The 27990-nt window shown below is 43.7% G+C and overlaps 2 protein-coding genes across 3 annotated transcripts in view; both read left to right on the plus strand.

Annotated features, from left to right (window-relative positions):
- Positions 1-27990, plus strand: part of LOC113429307 (rano class II histocompatibility antigen, A beta chain-like) — a 71759-nt gene that overhangs the window by 22916 nt on the left and 20853 nt on the right. The gene's annotated exons all lie outside the window — the stretch shown is intronic.
- On the plus strand, positions 8983-27449 carry LOC113431028 (DLA class II histocompatibility antigen, DR-1 beta chain-like). Of its 2 annotated transcripts, XM_087953551.1 has the most exons (5): positions 8983-9268; positions 25289-25570; positions 25712-25825; positions 26061-26084; positions 27207-27449. In XM_087953551.1, exons 1-5 carry the CDS (start codon positions 9055-9057, stop codon positions 27218-27220), a joined length of 648 nt encoding a protein of 215 aa, XP_087809677.1. In that variant the 5' UTR covers positions 8983-9054; the 3' UTR covers positions 27221-27449. The 2 variants fall into 2 exon arrangements, with proteins under 2 accessions (XP_087809677.1, XP_087809678.1); XM_087953552.1 differs by lacking the exon at positions 26061-26084.

Here is a 27990-nt window from a genome sequence, read left to right on the forward strand (position 1 = left end):
GCTCAATGCCAATAACTGTGAGAGGATCTGGGAGTCCTAGTGGATAATCCCTGAAATATGAGCCAGCCGTGAGCTGCAGCAGCCAAAAAAGCCAACTCAATCCTAGGCTGCATCAACAGGGGGATAGAATCAAGATCACGTGAAGTGTTAGTACCACTTTACAAAGCCTTAGTACGGCCACACTTGGAATACTGCATCCAGTTTTGGTCTCCACAATATAAAAAAGATGTTGAGACTCTAGAAAGAGTGCAGAGAAGAGCAACCAAGAGGATTAGGGGGCTGGAGGATAACACATGCAAATAACTTTTGCTAGAATTGGGGATATCTAGTCCAGTGAAAAGAAGAATTGGGTGTGGCCTGAGAGCAGCCTTCCAATGTTTGAGGGGCTGCCCCAAAGAAGAGGGGGGGCCCACCTGTTCTCCAAAGCACCAGAAGGCAGGACGAGAACCGATCGATGGGAACTGAACAAGGAGAGAAGCAACCTGGAATCTCTTCACAGTGAGAGCCATGAACCAGCGGAAGAGAAGTTGCCTCCAGAGGTTGTGGCTGCTCCATCACTGGAGGCTTCCAAAAGGAGACAGGAGAAACATTTGGGGAGAATGGGAAAGGGGTCTCCTGCCCGAGCAGGGGTTGGACTAGAAGACCTCTGAGGTCCCCTCCAACTCTGTAATTCTGCCTTGTGTGTGACATTGTTGCCCTTGAAACTTCGCTTCTGTCTCTGCTTCCAACTGCCTCCTCCAATGGGTGAAAGCGAGAGAGACCCTGCCTGGAGACTGATGATGCTGCATCACGGGGAATTCTGATTGGTTCTTCTGCTTCTGGCTCCTCTCCACTGACTTTGGGCGAAGGAAGCTCTTTTTTAACCCTTTCCCCTCCACTCCGCTGAAGATGCTCCCCAGCTGGGACCGAAACCCCCGGAAATCGACCCAAGGAACCTTCGCCCTCCAGACTCTTCACCTCCCACCCAGTCCAGACCCACCAATTCCGCCTCTGGGGTGGGAAACATTTAGGTCTCCCCATTCCTGGTTGGGGGCGCTTGTGGGGCAGCACCCATGGGCACTTTTTCTTGTTTTCCTTTTTTTTTTTCAAACACTTACAAGATAACAGGTATAAGAATAAACATAGTTATGAATACATGAAGTGGATACATAGAAGAAAAATAAAAAGGAACAATAGGACAAGGACGGTGGGCACGTTGGTGCGCTTATACACGCCCCCTACAGACCTCTTAGGAAAGGGGTGAGGTCAATAAGAGACAGTCTAAGGTTAAAGTTTTTGGGGTTTGGGGAAGGAACCACAGAGTCAGGTAGAGGATTCCAGACATTGACCACTCTGTTGCTAAGTCGTATTTCCTGCAATCGAGTTTGGTGCGGTTAACCTTGAGTTTGTATCTATTGTTTGCTCTTGTGTTGTTATGGTTGAAGCTGAAGTATTCATTGACAGGTAGGACATTGCAATGTATGATTTTATGTACTATACTTAGATTGGACCGAAGGCGGCGTAGTTCTAGTTTGTCTAGGTCTAAAATTTCAAGTCTGGTGGCATAAGGTATTCTGCAATGAGTTGAGGAGTGGCGAACTCTTCTTGTGAAATATTTCTGGACTTTCTCAACTGTGTTAATATCAGATATGTAATGTGGCTCTGCTGGGCTCCTCCAGCTGTTGACGGGGGCGGTGCTGTTGGGGATCCCTGAGCGAAGGGGAAGGAGGCGCCTAGGAAGGAGGGGCTGGGAGGGACCCACGGATGCTGGAGGGGGCAGGGGGGAAAGGAAGGGGCTGGGACCCCAGGAGAGACTTTGGGAAAGGGGTGGAGGGCAAGAGAGGCTTCAAGGCCCCAATCACTTTGAGGATGGAGCCGTGGGGGGATATTATGAGCCACCCAAACAAATGGAGGAAGTAGATGGTTTTCTTCTCAATTAGCTAAGGAACCCCACAATAGTCACGGGGGCTTTGACTTCCCTGACCTCATCTGGGAGACAAGATCTGTGCCTGGGGAAGATCCAACAGGTTCCCGGCAAACCTAGCAGACAAGAGGCTGACTTGAATGCAAGCAGCCCTCCCTAATTTCCATCCAGATGTGGGCTTTGCCACCAGGGGAGGGGGAGACCCCGGACTTCGCCTTCTCTAACACCCAGGAAGCATTTAAGGCTGCCCTCCCTCATTCTGGCTCCTCGTCTGCCTGGGATGCTTATGTCAGATATTGTGAATTAGAGAAGCAAATAGGTGGAAAGTAACCAAGGAGAGAAGCAACCAAGAACTATGGAGAAATTTTCTGACAGTGAGAACAATTAATCTGTGGGACAATTTGTCTCCAGAAAGTGTGAATGCTCCAACACTGGAAGTTTTAAAAAAGATGTTGGACAACCATTCGTCTGAAGTGGTGTAGGGTTTCCTGCCTAGGCAGGGGGTTGGACTAGAAGACCTCCAAGGTCTTCAATAAAAAATATCTTAAAAAGAAGGAATATTAGGCAAAGGGTCACTTTTTTCACTGCCATTGTAACTTTAAATGGTCACTAAATGAAGGACTAATTTCTGCAATCTGCTTTAACTGATGGAGAAAAGACTAGAGAACTATCATCAGGTTGTCGGAAACCTTCAGCCACTTCCGGTGGGCCAGAGGACCTTGTGGCTGCCCCATTTGGAGACTCAGCCATGGGATGGAGGAGGACAATCCCTGAGCTGCCCTGGGGAAGAATCCCGGCTTGTTGCCTGCTGGATCCTGGCCAGTTCCTCAGTTCTGCTTCGGAGGAGCCCAATGCTTCAGGCTGGGGAAGCGGAACCCAAGCGCCTCTGCAGCTGATGGGGGTTGGAGAAAAGCTCTGTGTGTGTGTGTGTGTGTGCAGGAAGAACTCAGAGGAAATCACAATTTTGAGGGGGAGGGGAAACACGAAAAGAGCCTTAGAAGTTCTGCTTTAACCAAGAGAGCCATGAGTCAGACTCCCACCAGAGGCTGCCTGGATCTGATTGACAAATCAAATAAATTGACAAATCAAATAAATAAATAAATAAATAGTCTGATGGGGAATGGACTGAAGAGGTTTCAGAACTTGCTGACAGTCTGCATTAGCATTAGAAATTGATTCAGTGGTACACGACAAACTACTCCTAAAAATAAAATCCTATGGTATCTCTGGACAACTGAATAACTGGATAGAAGCATTCCTGTCAAACAGACAACAAATGGTCAAAATCGGGAACGCCCTATCAAATCCAGTACCTGTCAATAGTGGTGTTCCCCAAGGCAGTGTTCTAGGACCAACTCTCTTCATAATCTACATAAACGACCTTTGTGATCATATCAAGAGCAATTGCGTTCTCTTCGCTGATGATGTAAAGCTGTTCAATACCACAGACAATACTACTACCCTACAAAAAGACCTAGACTATGTATCTGAATGGTCTAACATATGGCAACTTCAAATCTCAACAAATAAATGCTCTGTCTTACATATTGGTAAAAAAAATCAGAAAATAAAATACAAGCTGAATAGTCAAGATCTTGTTGATGACCCAAGCTCTGTAAAGGACCTGGGAATACTCACCTCTAATGATCTAAGTGCTAGAGCCCACTGCAACTACATAGCCAAAAAAGGCATTAAGAGTTGTTAACCTAATCCTACGTTGCTTTTTTCTCTGGTAATATCTCACTACTAACCAGAGCATACAAAACATTTGCTAGACCAATACTCGAATACAGTTCATCAGTCTGGAACCCACATTACGTATCTGATATTAACACAATTGAGAAAGTCCAGAAGTATTTCACAAGAAGAGTTCTCCACTCTTCTACTCGTTGTAGAATACCTTATGCCACCAGACTTGAAATTCTAAAACTAGAAAACCTTGAATTACGCCGTCTTCGGTCTGACTTAAGCATGGTATATAAAATCATACATTGCAATGTCCTACCTGTCAATGAATACTTCAGCTTTAACCATAACAACACAAGAGCACACAACAGATACAAACTCAAAGTAAACCGCACCAAACTTGATTGCAGGAAATACGACTTCAGCAATAGAGTGGTCAATGTCTGGAATACTCTACCCGACTCTGTAGTCTCTTCCCCAAACCCCAAAAACTTTAACCTTAGACTGTCTACTATTGACCTCACCCCTTTCCTAAGAGGTCTGTGGGGGGCGTGCATAAAGCGCACCAACGTGCCTACCGTCCCTGTCCTATTGTTTCTCTTATTCTATTATTTTTCTTATATGTACCCATTTCATATATTCACAACTATGTATACACTTGTACTTATTATCTTGTAAACAATTGACAAATCAAATAAATAAATAAATAAAATAAATAAATAAATAAATAAATAAATCTGGGGCCCTATATGAGACTATAAGAAAGGGCTAAAAAAAATGGCTATGCATATGTCAATTTTGGGCTTGACAGGCTGCCCCCCTCATTTGAAAAGAAACCCCTGCAACGGCATAGAATACACAAAGATTGAAAGTTGGTTAAACACAATAATACAGCGATTTAACCTCCTCTGCCACTGCAGGATCCGCTATTGGCTTGTAGATATTTTTCATGGAATTTTTCCACCAGTCTACACTATCCAGCTATTTACCCAAGTTGCTTGTGAAATAGGATAGCCTTTCCAATAAATTAGATATTGTAACTTCCCTCTGAAAATCCCAGAGTCCCAAGATTTTCTTAACCTCATAATGTTCATGCCTTTCTGCTGGCCTCAATGAGGAAGTTACAAATTGCTTTAACAAACTACTATGAAAAACTGGTTCTGAAGGGGGAGAATTTGGGTCTTTTGAGTGACATTTGTCCAACCCTCCATCAGTTTGTTTTCTGGGCAATCCAAGGTCTCCTCGGGAGTCGTAAAGGGCCCCTTCAGCCACTTCCAGTGGGTCAGAGGAACAAGGGGCTGCCCCACCTGGAGACTCAGCCATGGGGCAGAGGATGACAGTCCCTGAGCTGCCCTGGTGAAGAATCCAGGTTTGTTGCCTGCTGGATCCTGGCCAGTTGCTCAGTTTCGCTTCGGAGGAGCCCAAAGCTTCAGGCTGGGGAAGCTGAACCGAAGCGCCTCTGCAGCTGATGAGGGTTGGAGGAAGAAGCTCTGTGTGTGTGGTGTGTGTGTGTGTGTGTGAAGGGATTGGAGTGGCAGAGAGAACTCAGAGAAAATCACAATATTTGGGGGAAGAGAAGCATGAAAGGAGCCCGGAGGTTCTGCCTGGATCAGGCGAGAGCTGGACACCGCACAGAGGCTGCCTGGATCTGGGCTGACTTTGTGCAACCGACTGGTTGTGTCCAGATACACAACTGGGGGGCAGATGTGGACTCTGCCCCCTCCTTCATCTGCAGGGGGGACCCGGCTCTGGCCTGCTGAGGCTGGTGCTGGGCCAGGGGGGAGTTTGACCCCTCCAGCCCCCCATCCCTGGAAAGGATCCAGGCCTCCTCTGGACCCCCAAAGCTTTTCACACAGAATCCGGGATTCAGGATCTGTTTAACCCGCCTTTGCTTAACTCACCAGAACCCGAATCTTCCCCAAAGATTAGAAAAAATATGTTTTCTATGGATGTAGTGAAAGATGGGCACAAGGAACAGAATCTCTGCTTTTTTGGATGATTGGGGGAGAGAGATTTCCAGACTGAAATGGTTAAAAGGCTGAAATCCTTTAGTGGGGGATATGGGATTACTGAAGTCCCCAGAATTTCTATTAAAATTCCAGGTTATTTTATAAATTATAAATTTATTCCTTGGTTTAATATACTCTCCATCCATCCATCCATCCTCCCTTCTTAAATAATACTGAAATCTTTTACCAGGAAGAAAATCAGCTCAGATCCTCTTACAAATATCTGTGGAAATGGATTTTTCTTCTCCTTTGGGCAAAATATTTCCTCCAGAAGAAGGAAGTTCACCTCAGAGGGTGGATTCTTAGGACGGAGTCCCAGGGCTGATTTCTCTCCCCGTGAATAAAATCTCCTTCCTCCCACGATCCTCGCACTCAAAGCTTCGAGTTCCCTGGCAGGAATGGAGAATCTGGATCTTTCATCACATAAAATGTTTGTGAGGTTTATTGAGCTTCTCTCCTATTCTCTATTCTATTCTTCTTCTATTCCCCCACCTGGAGGCTCAGCCATGGGGCGGAGGAGGACAATCCCTGAAGAATCGAGGTTTGTTGCCTGCTGGATCCTGGCCAGTTCCTCGGTTCCGCTTCGGAGGAGCCCAAAGCTTCAGGCTGGGGAAGCGGAACCAGAAGCGTCTCTATGCGGCTGATGGGTGGTTGGAGGAAGAACCTGTGTGTGTGTGTGAGAGAGAGAGAGAGATTTCAGGGGGGGAACTGCGGGAGGGTCCTTTGTCCTCCGGCTGAGAATTGGGGAGGGGACCGAGGAAGAGCCGCTGCTCAGACGGGGAACCTGCCTGAATTCTGGGCTTGGGCCGGAAGAGAAGCGGGGATCGGGGGTCTTGGCTGGGCTCTGGGTGGGGGAACTCCACTTGCGACCCTTCTTGGGGGGAAGAGCGACCGGAGTCCCCTCCTGCCCTGGGGATCTTCTCCCTCGCTCACTTGGGATCCCAGAAGCAGATCCCGGAGTGGGGCAGCGTCTCCAGGGATCGCCCTCAGCTGACAGAAGGCCGGAGAAGGTGGATCCCCCTGGGAGGGGAAATGGGATCGTCCGAAGCCTCCCAGGGGATCCGACCTGGAAGGGATCAGGAGGGATTTCCAGAAGAGGCTGGACGGCCGTTTGTCCGGAGTGGGATAAGGGCTCCTGCCTCGGCCAGGGGTCAGACTAGAAGATCTCAAAGGTCTGTTTGAACTTCCCTCTCCCCGTCGGCCCTCCCCCACCGAAGCCCTCCGCCCCCAGCCCCTCCTGCATGGAGCTGGCAGGAAAGACCCCGAGATTAATGCAGCCCCCAAGACTGCAAGGATCCCCCTCCCACTTTCTCCGCTTCTCTCTCTGCGCCGAACTGTCTCCTGCATCGGCTGAATTCAAGGAGACTCTGCCCGGAGACCGATGACGCTGCAAGAAGGGAGGATTCTCATTGGTCCTCCTGCTCTTCCTGGACGCTCCCAGTTCCGAAGTGCAAGGAAAACTCCGCCTTCCCCAGTTCAGACCCTCCGATTCCTCCTGGGGGCCGGGAGCCTCCGCGTCCTTCTCGCCTCTCTTTGCGGGCGCTTGTGGGGCGGCATCCATGGCTTTTGGCTGGGCTCCCCCTGGTGCTGCTGGTGGGGGCGCTGGGCCGGATCCCCGGAAGCGAAGGGGGAAGGAGACCCCGGTAAGGAGGGGGCTGGGCGGGGAGGAGGGGGCTGGGAAGGACCCCGGAGGGGGAAGGAAGCTGATGGGTCTCCAGAGCCTCCAACATTCGATCTCTGCGTGGTCTCCTAACCCTTCCCTACCCGTATTGCCCCCCAGGAGGAGGGAGAGGGACCCCTCCCTTGTCCCCCGGTTGTAGCCGAGGTGGGGGTCGCAGCCGGCCCCCTACCCCACCACCCCATTGCCTGGATCGGAGTGGGCTGCCTGGAAAGAGGCAGGGAAGGAAAAGCGAAAGCGAAAGAGGGAAACTGAGGCATTTTCAGCCCTGAAGCCCCAGAAGGAAAAAGAGACAAAGAATTTTGGTTTCTGCAGAAACTTCGCTTTTTCTTCGGAATCTCAGATTTGAGGCTTTGGAGGTCAGGCAAGAGGGAGCTTCGGTCCCTTCTGGGGAGGCTCTGAATTTGGGGAGGGGACCAAGAACCCCCCACCCCCATAATTCCCCACTGGCTCTATCGGGACCTGGGGGGAGGGGGAACGGAGGGAGGGGGCTCTGAGTTGCTCCTCCGAAAGTGGCTCCCCCTTTAATGAGGGGGCTGGAGACCCTCCCTTTGAGAGGCTCTTGGGGGGGCTGCAGGGGGTTTTTTGGGGAGGGGGAAAGGAAACAGGTGGGGATCCCCGACAGTCACCCAAAGGGAGGGAAATGGGCTGAAGATTTGGGGAAGAAGAAAATTGGGGGGGATCCAGGGAAGGGGGGGTGAAGGGCTGTGAGACCTCAGAAGTGGGAATCTAGATGTCCTCCTGGTGCCCCCTCTGTTAGTGTTTGGGGATAAACCCCTAGCAGAGTATTGCAGCAGTAGTCAAGCCAGGCAGCCAAAGGAGAGCGGAAGGGCCCCAGAGTATACACACACTGAATACAAACACTGTTTGTAGTTTAAATAGTTTTTAATCCATTTAGAGTTTAAAGCATTGTCATTCAGTCCATTTTTCATTCACTATATTTCCATCCAGTAAGACTCACTATTACAGTCCAAGTTAAGAGTCCTTACAATATCTTTATCAGCCGATAAAGATATCTTCTCCTCCTCCGGTGCCTCTCTCCAGAGGAACAAACGCTAGATATTCAGCAAGACGCTCAAACAGTAGAACAGTTGAATTCCGCAGTAAATCAGCAAACAGTAGCAGACAGGATCATCTCGGTCACAGGCACAGTACAAACAGTATTCACAGTTAGTCACAGTAAGCTTTCCAGCTTCTAATGCTTCCTTATATTGTAACTTCTAACCGCACCCTTAATTGGCTAATTGCCTGCAGCATTGTGCTTAAAGTGATAAGCACTTAAACCATGATATCTAAGTTTTATATATTTATTCACCCAAACCATATTTGGTATCAATGTTATACCTAACACCCTCCCCTCATTCCCCGTCCCCCAAAGGAAGAGAGAGCAGGAGGTGTGGATATTACCTTCCCTCCAGCCCTCCCCCACCGTTCCTCCCCCTGGAGATCCTGGTGTTCCCTGTGGAGACTTACCAGGATTCTTCACTCTGCCCCCTCAGCGCCCCCGCAGTACATCTTCCTCTCCGGGGCTGACAGAGTCCCCCCTCCCTCCTCCAGGGGCGTCTCCCATCAGTCTCCCAGAGGAAGATCCTCCCCACCGTCCCCTTTTACTGCGTGGGATCCTCCTCCTCCTCCTCTACTAGAGGCTGGGAGCAATGGGCCCTGGAGTCCCTCCTGACGCCCTTCTCCTCCTCATCGCAGCCCATTTCCTGGTCCAGTGGAAGTCCGAGTGCCTCTTCCTCAACGGGACGCAGCGGGTGCAGTACCTGTTCAAGGAGATGTACGACCGGCAGGAGTTCGTCCGCTTTGACAGCGACTTTGGGAAGTTCGTGGCCGTCACGGCGTTTGGGAAGGCGGATGCGGACATATGGAACAGCAATGAGCAGATCATGCAGTACCAGAAGGCCGCTGTGGATTTCTTCTGCCGACACAACTACGAGGTGAACAGCTACAAGGCGCCCAAGAGGGAGGAGCGAGCGATTGGCCGGAGAAGTGAGTCCTGGGGGGGAGGGTCTCTTCTTCCCTGGGAGGGGGAGGCCAGGACCCCCCTATCCTTTCCTGGCATCCACTGGGGATTCTCCTCCCGGGTGACGGTTCCGCCTCCTCCTTCTTCCTTCTGCCCGCTCAGAGCTCCGGAATCTCCCTCTTCTCCCCAGGATCTGAACTCTCCTCCTGTCCGGGATCTGGGATCCCTTTGATCCCCCCAGGAAATCCACCCAAATCTATGATTTTCTTCTTTGGGGGGGAGGGGAATCCACCCAGGTCTCCCTCCCTCCCTCCTGCTCAATACAGGGAGTCCTCCACTTAACAATAATTCACTTAGTGACCGTTTAGAGTCACAAGGGCAGTGAAAATAATGACTTCCGACCCTGTTTCACTCAGTCATATATTCAACATGTTTACAGTTCAATCTATTCATATCATTTCATTTATCATTCAAAATTTCACCTTAATTTATAGCTATCCCAAGATACATTTTCCATCTTATTCTCTTTTAGCCAATATTGTCAGATTTACAGCACTGTATCCTCATTAGTTTATACAAATATAACAGATATAACAGAATATTTAATTCATTAAATATGTCTCTATCTTCCTTGATCATATTTTCAACATGTTTACACTTCTCATTTTTAAACAAATACATTTTCCATCTTATTATCTTCTAGCCAATATTGTCAAACTAATAGCAATACATCTTCATTACCTTATACAAGTAGATAATAAAATATTTCATGAAAGATACTAATAATTCTTGTGTTCAGCATGTTGACAGTTTCATACCATTCATTAAGAATTCAAAATTTCATCTTAATTTATATTATCTCTGTTAGTGTTTGGGGATAAACCCCTAGCAGAGTATGCAGCAGCAGTCAATCCAGGCAGCCAAATGAGAGAGGAAGGGTTTTAGAGTATACACACACTGAACACAAACACTGTTTGTAGTTTAAATAGTTTTTAATCCAGTTAGAGTTTAAGCATTGTCAATCAGTCCGTATGTCATTCACAATATATCCATTCAGTAAGACTTACTAACTCAGTCCAGGTAATAGTCCTTACTATATCTTTATCAGCCGATAAAGATATCTTCTCCTCCTCGATGCCTTTCTCCAGAGGATAACGCTGGATATTCAGTAGGACGATCAAACAGTAGACAGTCGCAGTAAAACAGTAATAAACAGTTGTATCCAGCAGTAAACAGCAATAAACAGCAAACGGTAAACAGCAAGTAAGCAGTAAACTTTCCAGCTTTCTCCTGCTTCCTCTTATTGCAGTTTCTAACCGCACCCTTAATTGGCTAATTACATGCAGTGTGGTGCTTAAAGTTACAAACACTTAAACTATGATACCTTAGTTTATATATTTATCCACCCAAACCTTGTTAGGTAACAATGTTATACCCAACATTCTCCCCTTTTGGGTGATATAAATATATAATACCTTTACAATCTAATCCCATAGTTTTCACAACTCTCCTGGTGCTTCCTGGCACCTTGGGCTTTTGTAAAATTATCAGCTACATTGTCCTCCGACATGCAGTACTCCAGCTGTATCATTTTACTTCTTACAGATTGTCTAACGTTTAGGTACCTTAAATCTGTATGCTTGCTCCTAGTTTTGACTGCAATATTTGTGGCCATTTGAATTGCTGCCTGATTATCTTCATGTATAATTATAGGATAATTCACAGTTATGCCTATATCATTCATCATTTGCTTATACATAATCAATTCTGTACATAATAGCGATAAACAGGAGAATTCTGCCTCCATAGTTGACAAACTTATATGCTGTTGTCTTAGTGACTTCCAACCTATTAATGTCTTACCCAGCATTATGGCTGTTCCTGAAGTTGATTTTCTTGTGTCTCTTTCTGATGCAAAACTAGCATCAGCATAAGCACTCAGAATTAGATCACCTTTTGGCTCTAGATACAATGAATAATTCATTGTCTTTTTAAGATATCTTAATATTCTCTTAGCTGCAATCCAGTGTCTTTCATTCAGTGCAGAATTGAAACGAGCTAACTGATTCACACTGTACGAAATGTCTGGTCTAGACCAATTGCTAATATAAGACAAACTACCTATTAATGATTGATAAATTACCTTATCAAACCCCGGGCTTTGTGCATCAGTGTTGCTAAACTCCTGACTCATTGGAGTCTTGGCCGGCTTACAAAGCTCCATTTTATAATCTATTAACAATTTACATATCTTATCTTCCTGAGATATCTTAAAGCCCTTCTGTGTTTTCTGTATATTTAAACCGAGATATTTTTCATCTCCCCTAATTGCTTGATCTTTATTTTCTTTCCTAATGATGCTATTATTTTATTGGCTTCATCATTAGTTTCAGTAATCAATGCAATATCATCAGTGAACAACAATAATAATGATATTTTCCCATTTGTCTCCCTCTTAAATAGACATGGATCGGCTAACCCAGCTCTGAATCCTATATTGTTTAGTTCCTTTACAATATACTGGTTCCATTCATAGCCTGATTGTTTAAGACCATAGAGGCTTTTTTTTAACAACCAACAATCATTATTATCTATTATTTCACTTTTAATTCCAACAGGTTTTTTCATATATATAGTGTGTCTTAATGGGGCGTGCAAGTAAGCAGTTTCCACATCTAGGTGGTTAATTATATATTTTTTGCTAGCTGCCCACACTAAAGCTGCCCTCAAGGTTGCTGCCTTAAGACTAGGTGCAAACACCTCATCATAGTCATTGGCATTCTGTCTAAAACCTTGGGCTACTAATCGTGCCTTATGGATTATATTTCCATCTTTATCAGATTTTACCTTAAAGATCCATTTGCAGCCAATGGACTTCATATCTACAGGTAATCTCGCATTCTCATATACTTTCATATTCCTTAATGAGTTCAGTTCCTTATTCATTGCTGCATACCAACTTTCCTTATCCTTAGTAGGATACATTTTTATTTCATCTACAGTACATGGAACTTTATTAATCTGGCACACTGTGTTAGCCTGGTACCTATCAGGCGGTCTAGATATTCGTGTAGTTCTTCTGGGAATTACAGGGCTTGCAGGAGGACTTTTTGAACTACTACTTGTTCATCTTCCTCATCCTGCTCAGCTATTGGATCTATTTCTTCCTTTATGGGCTCTATTTCTTCCTGTATTTCTCTCTTTACTTTATTCTTAAAGTTACAGGGATAACTAATGGGATTTCTATAGGATTCAATAATTACTTCTTTATTGGTATCCTGTTCTAACTTCTCCCATCCTACGTGCTCTAGAAATTGGGCACTAGCACTACATAACACCTTAGATGTGCCTTTCTCCCAAAATCTATATGCCCTATGGTTTGCCTGGTAACCAACGAAGAAAAATCGTTTAGCTCTGTGTTGCCCTTTATGCCTGAGTTGTGTAGGGATATGCACCCATGCTGGTGCACCAAATGTGTGCAGGTAACTTAGGTCAGGTTTCCTGCCGTGCCACTTGGTGAATGGTATTTCACCTGTCGTTGTGTTAACAATGTTGTTCAATATGTTATTAGCACACATTGTTGCCTCCCCCCACAAAGAATCAGGTAATCCAGAATCAGTTAACATTGTTCTAACCATTGCCTGTAGTGTTTGGCCTCTTCTCTCTATGAATGCGTTGTGTTCTGGCCTGTATGGTGCAGACTTCTTGTGCTCTATTCCAGCTACCTTTAGTCTGTTCTGGAATTTGTTGTTAACAAATTCATCATTATCTGTCACCAGGGTTATCAGTTGCCGTTTAGTCTTTCTTTCTGCAAATTTAAGCCAGTTGAAAAAATGTTGATATGTTTCAGTTTTGCTCTTCATTAAGTAGCAAAACCCATATCTAGAATGGTGGTCCATAATGCTCAGTATATATCGAGCACCCCCCATACTGGGTTTCTTTGGACCTATGATGTCTGCAAATATAACTTCTAAAGGTTCTTTGGTTTTGAAACCATTTAGCCTATTTGCAGGCAATACTTTGCTCTTATCTTCACAGCAAACATTACAACGCAAATATTTATCACAAGGTTTTAACCTTATTCCATCAGATAACTCTAATGTACGTTTTAGCATCTTAAAATTTACATGCCCCAAACGCCTATGCAATAAATGGATACATTCATTATGAGGCTTTATATTGTTAAATACAGTCTGTGCCTCCCCTTTCTTACTATCATCTAAGACCTATAACGTTCCATTTAAAGCTGCAGTTACCCTTTTTTATCCTTCTCAATTATGCAATTATTATTTTTAAATGTAATTACATAACCTAGTTTGACTAATACCCTTACAGAAAGCAAGTTGAACTTTAGTTGCGGTACATACAACATTTTTATATCCTGATTTATGCACGAACAATGTGCAGTACCTTCTCCTTTCGCTTTCAGGTTCCAGCCATTAGCAAGTGATATATGTTGAGAGCTTGTAGACATTTTTACAAATTTTGTCTTATCTCTCGTGATGCAGTGGGATGCACCACTGTCCACCACCCATAAATCATTCTTCACATCACAGTTGCTAAACATGGCTAGTTCAAAAGCTTTCTTGGGCTTTTTTACATTCTGGCTTTTTCCCTTTTTGCAAAATCTTGCTAAATGTCCTCTTCCTCCACAATTAAAACACTTTTTAATTGTGTATGCTGTCGAAGATAAATTCTCTTCTTCCGGGTGCTTTACTTTACTAAGCTGGTTTCTATCAAGCTTTGAAGATAATTTCTCTTCTTTATTAGGTTTATCTTCTCTCAGCTGGTCACGTTCACACCTTCTTCTGGCTTCTTCTAGTAGCCTGCCTGTAATCTTGGTTAATGAGAGGCTATCTTTAGGCAATACTTCCAACGAAGTCACATAGTCATCATAGCTTTCATCTAGTGAAGATAATATAATGTATACTTGTTGCAGCTCATTAAAGATAAGCTCTTTTTCTTGTAATTCTTGAAAAATGCTCTTCATACAGTTTAAATGAGCTAACATATCTCCATTCCTCTGAAGATGTGTTCGAAACAGCTTCCGTGTAAGATTTATATGTGCTCCTACACTGTCCCGAACATATATCTTCCTGAGGTTCTCCCAGCAGTTTGCAGCATTTTCTTCTCCACGAATATGGACAAGCTGCTGGTCACAGAGAGTCAGTCCTATGATGCATAAAGCCTGCTCATTCTTTCATTTATAGTCTTGTAACTTTTGGTTATCCTCTTCATCATCAGGATCCCAGCTACTCACATCTGGTGGGTTTGTTATTATGTCCCACAAACCTTCTCTACGTAGAAGTAAACTACATTTCATTGACCATGAAACATAGTTTGTTCCATCCAGCCTGGATATCAGGGACAGATGTGGTAGATTTACTTGTGCCATTACTCTTCAGATATACGACTATTTTAAACTAATAAAAACAGTTTGGTTTTTACAGTAATGTGCAACTCACACCAACTCTCACTGCTATATTCTGGTTAGTTAGACTGTGCTTCTGGGCCCATAACCAATGTTAGTGTTTGGGGATAAACCCCTAGCAGAGTATGCAGCAGCAGTCAATCCAGGCAGCCAAATGAGAGAGGAAGGGTTTTAGAGTATACACACACTGAACACAAACACTGTTTGTAGTTTAAATAGTTTTTAATCCAGTTAGAGTTTAAGCATTGTCAATCAGTCCGTATGTCATTCACAATATATCCATTCAGTAAGACTTACTAACTCAGTCCAGGTAATAGTCCTTACTATATCTTTATCAGCCGATAAAGATATCTTCTCCTCCTCCGATGCCTTTCTCCAGAGGATAACGCTGGATATTCAGTAGGACGATCAAACAGTAGACAGTTGCAGTAAAACAGTAATAAACAGTTGTATCCAGCAGTAAACAGCAATAAACAGCAAACGGTAAACAGCAAGTAAGCAGTAAACTTTCCAGCTTTCTCCTGCTTCCTCTTATTGCAGTTTCTAACCGCACCCTTAATTGGCTAATTACATGCAGTGTGGTGCTTAAAGTTACAAACACTTAAACTATGATACCTTAGTTTATATATTTATCCACCCAAACCTTGTTGGGTATCAATGTTATACCCAACAATCTCCTATTATGTCCCCCCATTATTACACTTGCCACTGTTGCATATATTTTATTTTCTATATATTCCCTTCCCTCTAACATCTCATTTTTACTCAAATAACTTTTAGCCAATATATATATGGCATTCAGCTTTGCTCGGGTATTTTCCCACATCATAGTAGTGGTGCTTTTAAAGTTGTAGCAACGTTTCAGCAGAATCTCATCTGCCATCATCAGGATTCTGTATAGTGTTCATCTGTGAGTCAGACTTTTACAGTGGTTTCAGATTTAAATTTGGGGCAGCCTATTGCTGTGCCAGAATGGTTTTTTCTTCATCCTGATTGGTTGGGAGTCTTGGTCTGTGTTTATTGGTCTTGGAGTTTGCTGTGTTCTGCTTGATTGGTGTTTCCAATATCTTCTGTCTGTTTTTTGGCTCTTTTTGTATCTTGATTGGCTGGCAGCATTGTGTTACTTTATTGGAGGCCTTTAGTGCAGCTTGGCTCCGGGTAAATGGATGGCTATCATTAGTTAGGAAGCTAGGTTTCATCTGGGTGTCTGGTTGGGGTGTGTTTGAGCTGGAGGTATCAGGGGGGATCTGTTTGTGCCCAGGTGTTTGCCTGGCTTGTGGTGTGGAGATTTTTTTGTTTGTGAGTGCAGACTTCCAAATGATTGACAGCCTGGTGGAATCATCTGTTCTATTCATGCTTTCTGGTCTTTTTTCAATCTCTATGGCTTCTCTGATGATTCTGTGGCTAGGGTTTTCTATAGTGGCTAGGGTTTTGGTGCCATTGAAGTTGATGCTATGACCTGTGGCTTCCATGTGTTGGACTAGTGAGGAAGTGTGTTCCAGATTTTTGACTGCATTTTTGTGTTAATCCAGTCGGGTGCTTATTCTTCTACTGGTCTGTCCAATGTATGTGGCCGGGCATGATGCACAGTGGACTTCGTATATGCCTTGGTTTTCCAGGTCAATTTTATCTTTGGGGTTTCTGAGGATGGCTGCTATTTTTCTGTCTGTTTTGAAGGCAGTCTTGATGTGCTGTCTGTGTAGTACCTTACTAATTTTGTCTGTAGTACCTCTTATGTAGGGCAGGACAGCTGTTCCATAGGTCTGTTCATCTTCTGGGTCTCTATTATGTCTCAGTGTGTTTTTGTGGATCAAGCTGGTGATTTTGCTTTTGTGGAAGCCGTTGGCTGTCAGTACTTTAGTCAGGGTGCATAGTTCAGTCTTAATGTGTGTCTTGTCTGCCAGGCATTTGGTTCTAGTAATTAGTGTTTTAGCCACGGAGTTTATCTGTGCTGGGTGGTGGTGGGATTGGGCATTGAGGTAGCGGTTGGTGTGTTTTCTTCTGGTATATGGTGTGTCCTAGTGTGCCATCTGTTTTTTTGTAGATTAGTACATCTAGGAATGGTAGTTGTTTGTTTCCGTTTCCATGGTGAACTTGATTTTGGGGTGCGTGCTGTTTAGGTGTGTTAGGAAATTGTTTAGGTTTTCTTTTCCATGGGGCCAAATCACGAATGTGTCATCGATGTATCTTAACCATAGTTTGGGTTTGAGGATGGCATTGGCCAGGGCTCTGGATTCTAATTCTTCCATGAACAGGTTTGCAATGACGGGTGACAGTGGTGATCCCATAGGGGCTCCTTCAATTTGTTTGTATCTTTGTCCTTTGTATATGAAATATGTGTTGGTTAAGCAGTGTTCTGTTAGTTCCATGAGGTGTTTAGCTGGTTGGTATTTATTTTTGATGATTTCAAGGGTCTCTTTTATCGGGACTTGAGTGAATAGTGAGACCACGTCAAAACTTACAAGCAGATCTTCTTGCTCCACGTGTAGATCTTCGATCATTTCCAAGAAGTGGTATGACTTTTGTACATGTGAAGCTGCTGCTTCAGCATGGGGCTGTAGCTGTTTTGCTAAGTGTTTAGCTAGGTTTTGTAGTGGTGCTCCTCTGGAGCTGACTATGGGTCTGAGAGGTATGCCTTCTTTGTGTATTTTTGGGAGGCCGTATAGTTTGGGGCATCTGGAAGATTTTTCTCTGGGTATGATCGTGTGTTGGATCTCTTTGCTTATGTGGCTGGTTATAATTTTCTTCTTGGTTAATTTTTTTTTTCAGATATGTGGTTGGGTCTGTGTTTATGGGTTTGTATGTGGAGTCTTGGAGTAGGTCTGTCAATTTTGTTTCATAGTCATTTCTGTCCATTACTACAGTGGCATTCCCTTTGTCTGCTGGGAGGATGATTATGCTGCTATCTCTTTTCAGGGTTTGTAGCGCTTTAATTTCATTTTTCTGCAAGTTGCTTTTGGGTGGTTTGCTTGTGCATAGGATGTTGGTAACTTGGTGTCTTATTTTATCAGCTTCATCTGTATTTAATTTAGTTAGGCTGGATTCTACTGCACATATGATGGATTCTGTGGGGATTTTTTGGGGTGCTATAGCATAATTGAATCCTTTGGTTAGGACATCTGTTTCTGTTTTGGTGAGTTCTCTGTTGGAAACGTTGTACACTAATTGTTTCAGGTGTTGTTGTGAGTTGTTGGGGGTTTTCTTGTCATGTTCTAATTTCTTTAATTTTTTCAAGAGTCTTTCCTGTTTGTAAGTGGTTTCAGATTCAGCTCTCCAAGTTGTAAGTTGTTTTATCTTGTCCCAAAGTAGAGGGTGGATTTTGCTGCTCAATTCCAGGTGTAGTGCTAGCAAATCTTTGTTTAACTGATCTAATTGGAATCTCTTACTGTGGAGCTCGTTCCTTAGTAGAGCCATTTCAGTTCTTTTCAGGATACGTTTAGTGGCTGCTGTGCTTTGATGAAATGTTAATTTGAAGCAGGTTGGTGTAGTATTGTTGTCTCTGCAGCTGCGTAGGAATTGGAGATCACATAGTATTCCTGCTCTTTTAATTTCCAGTTTCTCGTAGGTTTTGATCTGGCTGTTTATTTCCTCCCAGTATAGGTTTGATATTTGTTTTCTTAAGTTTTTGTGGGTACTTACATGTATGGCATTCAGCTTTGCTCAGGTATTTTCCCACGTCATAGTAGTTGTGCTTTTAAAGTTGTAGCAACGTTTTGGCAGAATCTCATCTGCCATCATCAGGCTTCTGTATAGTGTTCATCTGAGAGTCAGACTTTTACAGTGGTTTCAGATTTAAATTTGGGGCAGCCTATTGCTGTGCCAGAATGGTTTTTTCTTCACCCTGATTGGTTGGGAGTCTTGGTCTGTGTTTATTGGTCTTGGAGTTTGCTGTGTTCTGCTTGATTGGTGTTTCTAATATCTTCTGTCTGTTTTTTGGCTCTTTTTGTATCTTGATTGGCTGGCAACATTGTGTTACTTTATTGGAGGCCTTTAGTGTAGCTTGGCTCTGGGTAAATGGACGGCTATCGTTAGTTAGGAAGCTAGGTTTCATCTGGGTGTCTGGTTGGGGTGTGTTTGAGCTGGAGGTATCAGGGGAGATCTGTTTGTGCCCAGGTGTTTGCCTGGCTTGTGGTGTGGAGATTTTTTTGTTTATGAGTGCAGGCTTCCAAATGATTGACAGTCTGGTGGAATCATCTCTTCTATTCATGCTTTCTGGTCTTTTTTCAATCTCTATGGCTTTTCTGATGATTCTGTGGCTGGGGTTTTCTATAGTGGCTAGGGTTTTGGTGCCATTGAAGTTGATGCTATGACCTGTGGCTTCCATGTGTTGGACTAGTGAGGAAGTGTGTTCCAGCTTTTTGACTGCATTTTTGTGTTCATCCAGGCGGGTACTTATTCTTCTATTGGTCTGTCCAATGTATGTGGCCGGGCATGATGCACAGGGGACTTCATATGTGCCTTGGTTTTCCAGGTCTATTTTATCTTTGGGGTTTCTTAGGATGGCTTCTATTTTTCTGTCTGTTTTGAAGGCAGTCTTGATGTGATGCCTGTGTAGTATCTTACTGATTACTCAGTGTTAGTCCAATTATACAAAGAGCTCGTTCGTTGTTCTGGTTAAAGTCAGCAAGCTTCTTGGCATCATCCTCATTAGCTGGATCCCAAGCATTTACATCTGGTGGGTCTTGATCTACATTCCATTAACCTTCTTTATGCAGAAGTAGACTGCATTTCATAGACCAGGAAACATAGTTTGTTCCATCCAACTGGGTTATCAGTGATAGACTTGTTGAAGTGGCTTGTGCCATCTTTACCAGGATAGTAAACCACAATTAAACAGTAAACAGTTGTCTGTATACAGTACTGTGCATTCACACTAACTCTCAGTTATCTGAGCCTGGTATGGCCTGGGCCCATAACCAGTGTTGAGGTAATTCCCCGTTAGGAGAATGATCGCATATAGGGAGACGTATTAGAGAGTAGTGTTGGAATAATACACACAGAGCACACAGATACACTGTACAGTAAATGTAGGTTTTTACTTCCAGAAAGGTTTAAGCAAAGTCCAAAATAAGCAATCCAAAGTCATTCACAGGTAAATCAGTCAGTTTTTCAATCCAGGGATAATCCAACTATCAAAGCCCAGTGTCAAAAACAGTTCAGTAACAGACTTACATTAAATCCAGTAATATCAGTCAATTAGAAGAAATGGATCAAGGGCAATACTTTCCAACAGAAGGAAACAGAGATACTCACTCAGACACACTCTCTTCTGAGACTAAGACTAAACAACCCAGGTTTCTGGCTCCATCTTATGACTGTTTGAGAAACCACACCCAATTACATGCTCTTGCATTCCCTTAAAGATATAGTACTAAAATGTTTATCCTGGTTTATATATTTCTAACCCAAATACCTGTTAGGTGACTCATATTCCTAACATTCTCCCCTTTTGGGTAAGATAATATATACAACCTTACATTCTAAGTCCACAATCTTCACAGCTAGCCTTATGCTTTATAGAGCCTTGGGCCTTTGTAAAATGATCTGCTATATTGTTTTCTGACATACAGTATTTTAGCTTAATCATCTTACTTTGCACACATTGTCTCACATTTAAATATCTTAAATCTGTGTGTTTCGTTCTTGTTTTAACAGCAATATTTGAAGCCATCTGTATTGCTGATTGGTTATCTTCGTAAATAACAATAGGATCTGTTACATCAATTTCCATATCAATTAATAATTGCTTATACAAAACTAAATCTGTACATAATAAAGACAAACATGAGAATTCAGCCTCCATTGTTGACAAACTGAGATGTTTCTGTCTAATAGATCTCCATCCAATCAATGCTTTTCCCAATAATACAGCAGTGCCCGATGTAGATTTTTGTGTATTTATGTCTGTAGCAAAACTTGCATCAGCATATGCAGTCAAATTCAGTTCATCTTTTGGCTCCAGATACAATGCATAATGCATTGTTTGTTTCAGATATCTTAACACACGTTTAGCAGCTTGCCAGTGCCTTTCAGTTGGCTCAGCGTTAAATCTCGCTAATCAATTAACACTGTATGCAATATATGGCCTTGGCCAATTACTGAGATAAGATAAACTACCAATCAAAGACTGATAAATGTTCTTATCAAAAACATGACTTTGAACATCACTATGGCTAAACTCCTGGCTCATTGGTGTTTTAGCCGGTTTACAAAGTTCCATTTTAAAACTTTTTAGTAATTGGTTAATTTTATCAGCTTGTGAGATCTTGTATCCGCCCCTAGTTCTATCTATCTTTAAACCAAGATATTGTTTGATTTCTCCTAACAGTTTTATCTTAAATTTCTTTTCCAATAGTGACATTATCTCAGTAGCTTCTTGTTCAGTTTTGGTGATTAATGCTATGTCATCAGTAAATAATAACAATAATGACATTACACCATTACTTTCTCTTTTAAACAAACATGGATCAGCCATGCCAGCTACAAAGCCTATTTTAGTTAATTCTTTAACTATACATTGGTTCCACTCATATCCTGATTGCTTCAAACCATAAAGACTCTTTTTCAATTTCCAGCAATCATTATTATCAGTATTATCATTTTTGAGACCTAAAGGTTTCTTTAAATATATAGTGTGTTGCAATGGTGCATGCAGATATGCTGTCTCTACATCCAAATGATTTACAATGTATTTCTCCGTAGCTGCCCACACTAATGCTGCCCTTAATGTAGTAGCCTTCAGACTAGGTGCAAACACCTACCTCATCATAGTCATTTGCTGTCTGATTGAACCCTTGTGCTACTAACCTGGCTTTATGGGTAACAGTCCCATCTACACCTGTCTTCAGTTTATATATCCATTTGCATCCTATAGCATGTTTATCTGGTGGTAACTTAACGTTTTCATATACCTCCAGTGTTTTTAAAGATCCCAGTTCCTTATCCATTGCTTTCTGCCAAGCAGCCTGATCCTTAGCAGGATACAGTTTTAGTTCACTATAATTACTTGGAACTGTATTCACTTGGCATACAACACTAGCCTGATATCTATCAGGTGGTCGTGTTACTGGGTTGAACGTCTTGGTAATACAGGGCTTACTGGTGGACTTTCCTGTGCCACCTGCTCCTGTTCTTCTATTTCTTCCTGTGCCTGTCCTCCTACTTCCTCCTGTTCTTCCTCTTTAATGGCTATTTGGGGTTTACTGATTTTATCTTTAGGGACTATTTGGGTGTCAATAATAATTTAAATATAAAATATATTAATTTAAATATTAATTTATATAATTTAAATATAAAAATAATATTTATAATATCATTGCTGGATTCCCGTTCCAGTTTATCCCACCCAATGTGCTCTAGAAATTTTGCACTAGCACTACAATAAACATGAGCTGTGCCTCGATCCCAGAATCTAAATGATCTATGGTTGGCCTCATAACCTACAAAAATAATTTCTTAGCTCTATGTTGCCCTTTCAGTCTTACTTGTGAGGGAATATGCACCCATGCTGGAGCTCCAAATGTGTGTAGGTAACTTAAATTTGGTTTTCTGCCATGCCAACGAGTGATTGGCAATTCACCAGTTGTTGTATTGTTAAAAATGTGCCCTAGATGTCTATGTAGTAAATGTGCCCTAGAAGTTAATGTGCCCTAGACGTCTATGTAGTAAATGTTAACATTATTATAAACTGAGTTAGCCATCTTCAACTGATCATCATGTATCACATATAAATCATTCTCTAATATAGCAGTAACACTTTTACCCTCTTTCTCTATTATAGAGTTATCTCCCCTAAAGGTTACTACATAACCAATATTAACTAAAGCCCTTACTGATAACAAATTAAATTTCAGTTTAGGTACATATAACATAGTTAAATGTTCGTTTATACTAGAACAATATGCAGTACCTTCACCTGATGCGTTAATCTTCCATCCATTTGCCAATGATACATGTTGTTTACTTGTGGACATCTTTACAAACCTGTTTCTATCCTTAGTAATGCATTGCAATGCTCCACTATCAACAACCCACAAATCATTGTTTACAGTTGAATTGCTAGACATAGCCAAACTAACATTCTTCTTAGCTTTTTGGTGTTTGCTAGTATTCTGTCCTTTTCCTTTCTTACAGAATTTAGCTATATGTCCCCTAGCCCCACAAGAAAAACATTTCCTAACATTATAGGCAGTTGAAGATAAATCCTCTTCTTGTGGTTGTTCCTTCCTCAGTTGGTCCCTATCCAGTCGTCTTCCTGCTTCTTCTAACAACCTTCCAGTTATTTCAGTCAATGTCAGTTTATCTCTGGGCAGGACTTCCAGTGAAGATACATAGTCATCATAACTTTCATCCAATGAGGAAAGAATGATATAAACTTGATGCAGCTCTGAAAATATCAGTTCTTTTTCATGTAGCTCTTGAAAAGTTCTTTTCATGAAGTTTAAATGAGCTAACATATCTCCACCTTTCAGAAGATGTGCTCTAAACAGTTTACCTGTAAGATGTATGTGTGCACCTATACTGTCACTAACATAAATCCTCTTCAAATTCTCCCAATACCTAGCAGCAGACTCTTCTCCATGAATATGGACTAGCTGCTGGTCACTCAGTGTTAGTCCAGTTATACAAAGAGCTCGTTCGTTGTTCTGGTTAAAGTCAGCAAGCTTCTTGGCATCATCCTCATTATTTGGATCCCAAACATTTACATCTGGTGGGTCTTGAACTACATTCCATAAACCTTTTTTATGCAGAAGTAGACTGCATTTCATAGACCAGGAAACATAGTTTGTTCCATCCAACCGGGTTATCACTGATAGACATGTTGAAGTGACTTGTGCCATCTTTACCAGGATAGTAAACCAGAATTAAACAGTAAACAGCTGTCTGTATACAGTACTGTGCATTCACACTAACTCTCAGTTATCTCAGCCTAGTATGGTCTGGGCCCATAACCAGTGTTGAGGTAATTCTCCATTAGGAGAATGAGCGCATACAGGGAGACGTATAGAGAGTAGTGTTGGAATAATACACACAGAGCACACAGATACACTGTACAGTAAATGTAGGTTTTTACTTCCAGAAAGGTTTAAGCAAAGTCCAAAATAAGCAATCCAAAGTCATTCACAGGTAAATCAGTCAGTTTTTCAATCCAGGGATAATCCAACTATCAAAGTCTAGTGTCAAAAACAGTTCAGTATCAGACTTACATTAAATCCAGTAATATCAGTCAATTAGAAGAAATGGAGCAAGGGCAATACTTTCCAACAGAAGGAAACAGAGATACTCACTCAGACACACTCTCTTCTGAGACTAAGACTAAACAACCCAGGTTTCTGGCTCCATCTTATGGCTGTTTGAAAAACCACACCCAATTACATGCTCTTGCATTCCCTTAAAGATATAGTACTAAAATGTTTATCCTGGTTTATATACTTCTAACCCAAATCTCTGTTAGGTGACTTATATTCCTAACAGGGACGTGGCAAGGAAAGGTGTTACAATGGGCCAAAATTCACTGATCTCGCTTAGCAACAGGAATTTTGGCTTCGGTTATGGTCATAAGTAAAAGACTACCACTATTTATTAGTTTTATTAAATTGACATGCCGTCCGTCTCCCCGATAGGATAGGAAGGTTACAGACGATAAAAAGATAAATAAATAAGCAATTATTAAAAAAAAAAAAACTAAGCAAACCGCCATGTTTGTAGTTTAGCTCTCTGGGTTTCTCTTTGATCTCCTCTCTCTATTTCCCTTCTTCTTCTTCTTCTTCTTCTTCTTCTTCTTCTTCTTCTTCTTCTTCTTCTTCTTCTTCTTCTTCTTCTTCTTCTTCTTCCTCTTCCTCTTCCTCTTCCTCTTCCTCTTCCTCCTCTTCCTCCTCTTCCTCCTCTTCCTCTACCTCTTCTTCCTCTTCTTCCTCTTCCTCTTCTTCTTCCTCCTCTTCCTCCTTCTCCTCCTCCTCCTCCTCCTCCTCCTCCTCTTCCTCTTCCTCTTCCTCTTCCTCTTCTTCTATTGTCGCCATTTCTGATTTTTCCTCCATATTCTGTATATTCAGTTCCCAGTTCTGGAGATTCTCCTGGACTCCGGAAGAGCAGGTGGCAGTCACGGCTAGGAGAGGGTCTGTAAGTCTTTGGGTTAGTTGGCCACTTTGGCAAATAAATTTAATAAATAACTAAATCTACTAAACAAACAAACAAATGTGGTATTACACCTGATTAAAAGTGTGGTTCCATTTTCCATGAGATCCCAAGAATCCTCCAAATCCTGCTGTGTTTGTCCTCCCCGTCTTCTGCGTTATTTCCTTCTATCTCCACCACATCTGGCAGAAGGTTCCTTCCACTTCTGGGCGTTTCTAGCGTTTATCCCTGTCGGATTTCCCTATTTGGGGAATTCTTCCTTTTTGAAGACTGCAGCTGATCCCAATCAGGAAGGATTTCACTTTTTTCCTTCTTTCAGGATCCCTTTTAATTTCTTGCTGCAATTTACTTTGGAAGATGACTCAAAACTCAGAATATTTTCAGGAGTGAAAAGGGATCCTGGCCTGAACTAACCAACTTGGTCTCCTGTTCTGGGCCCTCCTGTGCCTCTCATGTGCCTCCTTCTCTTTCTTCCCTCCAGCCAAGCCCACTGTCACCATCTCCCCCACCAAGATGGATCCCGCTTCCCCCTTCACCATCCTCCTCTGCACCGCCACGGGCTTTTACCCCCTGGAGATCGAGATCCAGTGGCTGAAGAATGGGAAACTGGAGGAGGAGGGCGTGGCCTTCGGGGAGGAGCTCCAGAACGGAGACTGGACCTACCAACTCCAGGTGATGCTGGAGACCCAGCCCCAGTGGGGGGACGTCTACACTTGCCAGGTGGGGCATGTCAGCCTGGAGGCCCCCATCACCGTCCAGTGGGGTAAGCCCCTCCCTCCTCTCCCTCCCCTCCTGCCCTGAGAAGGGGGAGGGACCCTCTCTGTGGGGGGAGCTGGAATGGACCCTCCTGGGGGAGGGTGGGCCTGATCCTCCTGCTCAGGTGAGGCTCCTTCTCCTTCCCCAGAGCCCCGTTCCTCCAGCTCTGCCAGGAGCAAACTCTGGACGGGCATCATGGGGGCTGTGATTGGAGCGGCCTTCCTAGCTGTGGGGCTCTTCTCCTACCTGAAGAGCAAGAAAGGTGAGTCTGGGGGGCTGGAGGAGAGGTTGTGGGGAGGGGACCATCTAGGGGAGGACTCTCATCGAGCTCAGGTGTCCAAGAGGGTCTCCTTGAGGAATAGTTTTGGGAACTTCTGTTCATCAAGGGGGCTATAAGGGAAGATTGTCCAACCTATTATGGGCTATCAGTGGGGAGGGGGACCCCCTGAATCCTCCAGCCCATGAAGGATCCTGATTGGCTCTTTTTCTCCTTCCAGCCACTCCCATCCAAACTCCTGCAGGTGAGTTTCTCCTCTTCCTCCCTCATCTCAGCCCCTCCTACAAGTTATAGGTGTTTCTTTAATATTTTTTTTAAATATCTCCTTTCTGTGGATACAGCAAATTTTTGGATGTTGGGCAGCTTTTCCTTACAGAGATCAGAAAAAAATATTGCAATCAAAAAGAAAAGTACACAAAAACGCTAAAATCTTGCGCATAATTTTTCCAAATGGCAAAAGGGAAGGGAAGGAGGGAAGGGAAGGGAAGGAGGATCCCAGGTTTACATTTCTCTCCCCCCCCCAATAGTTTGTAAGCCACCCACCCATCCTGTTAGGCTCAGTGTGGAGGGAGGTTCCTGAGGGGATTCAGGCATGGGGACAAATTCCACCCCTGTGGCTATTTTAAAAGGGGTGAGTCCCATGTTAATATGCACTGTGGTATTTTGGGCCACTTCAGCAAATGGCAGGAGATCTTCCCAGCTAGATTGCTGATAATTAACACAGCATCTCAGGTATTGTTCTATAATAGCGTTAGCTCGTTCTGCAGCTCCGTCCATACTCAGATGGAGGGTGGAGCTAAGCCCTTGAGAATGATGATCCTATCACCTTCATGAACTCCCTCCAAAACTCCACTGTGAACTGGACCCTTCCTCCCCACCCCAGTCCCAGATGATCCTTCTTGGCTCTCCATGGAGACTCATTTGGGTTCACTAGTCAGAACCTTGACAGGCTGTTCTTCCTGACCCCGCTTCTCCTTGTGGGAATTCACACAATTTCTGGCCAAGTGACCCCCAGTCTCCTCCCTTTTCTCCAACCCCCATCCTGGCCCCATGTTCTTTGCTCATAGGAAATGTCTGCAGGGGGGAGGGAGGGGGGTCCCTCCTCTTGATTAACCCTGTAATTAAGACAAATAGGGAGAATCCCAGAATCCCCTGGAGATGAAATGGGGAGGAATCCCTGGTCCTTCCCAGCCTTTTCCTCCCTGAAATGGGCAGATTCTCCCGCTATTTGTCCCTGCCTGTCAATCACCCCCCTGCAGTGTGGGCCTGCCTTGGGGTTGACGGGTTGAAAGGGAAGAAAAAAATGTTATTTACACAAAAAATGTCTCTTTCTATTCTAATTTTCTTCCCTGTCTCTTTTCTGCAGCCCTCATGGATTAATCCTGCTCTCTGATGCAAAGGATATTTTTTTCTTTAGTAGCTGATGATTCTTTGTCCTGTTTGCAACCTCTGAGAAATGGAGGCTGAAGGTGGCAGGTTGGGGGGAGGAGGAGGATGGTAGCTTCCTTTGGGGGCCTCCCTTTCTTGCGAGGGAGGGGTGGAGACCATCTAGACTGTCCCCTGGGATGCTGGGCCGACCTGTCCCTCTAGCCCCTTCATCTCTCCTGGCTTTGAACCCACAGCAGCTTCACCGACATTATTCTTCTTATGAATCACTTCCCTTCCCTTCGCTTTGCTATGAAAGAATAAACTTTAGAAGCCGTAAACCCTGGACTCCTTCCTTCCTCTTTGCCGCCCCCACAGGAGGCTCCTCCCTCTGCTGCCTCTGGATCCCAGCTCCTTCGGGGGTCCGAAGACAGAACTGGTTCGGGAGGATGGTGGGCAGATCCGGGGAGGGGAAGGACCCCCCTCCTGCTCAGAGGCCTCCTTGCTCTGCTTCCCCTCAAGCCCCGTTTGGAGGAGCACAATGCCACACACCCCTCCCTCCTTCTTTTGGGCTCAGATTCAAATGGTATAGACTAGACCTAAATGGTGTAGGCCCAAGCAGGGGGTTGGACTAGATGATCTCCAATAAATCCACCTGAAGCCTTTCCTGGTGTAGAAGACATTTGCCACGGAGGGGAAGACCACCTCTGCGGGAAAGAGGGAGGGGGTTCAATGGGGCAGCCCTGAGTGGAAGACCCCTCCCTTCTCCCCAACATCTCTAGATG

The sequence above is a fragment of the Notechis scutatus genome, chromosome 2, assembly GCF_049901735.1.
Source record: "Notechis scutatus isolate UNSWTSFEM ecotype Mainland chromosome 2, rNotScu1.2, whole genome shotgun sequence".
In the NCBI taxonomy this organism is placed as follows: domain Eukaryota; kingdom Metazoa; phylum Chordata; class Lepidosauria; order Squamata; family Elapidae; genus Notechis; species Notechis scutatus.

Bases quoted from the DNA above. Each gene is read 5' to 3' on its own strand.
- LOC113431028 (XM_087953551.1), top strand. From the start codon at position 9,055: ATGTACGACCGGCAGGAGTTCGTCCGCTTTGACAGCGACTTTGGGAAG. The intron at 9,269-25,288 runs GTGAGTCCTGGG...TCTTCCCTCCAG, and splicing joins GCGAGCGATTGGCCGGAGAA to CCAAGCCCACTGTCACCATC. The intron at 25,571-25,711 runs GTAAGCCCCTCC...CTCCTTCCCCAG, and splicing joins CCCCATCACCGTCCAGTGGG to AGCCCCGTTCCTCCAGCTCT.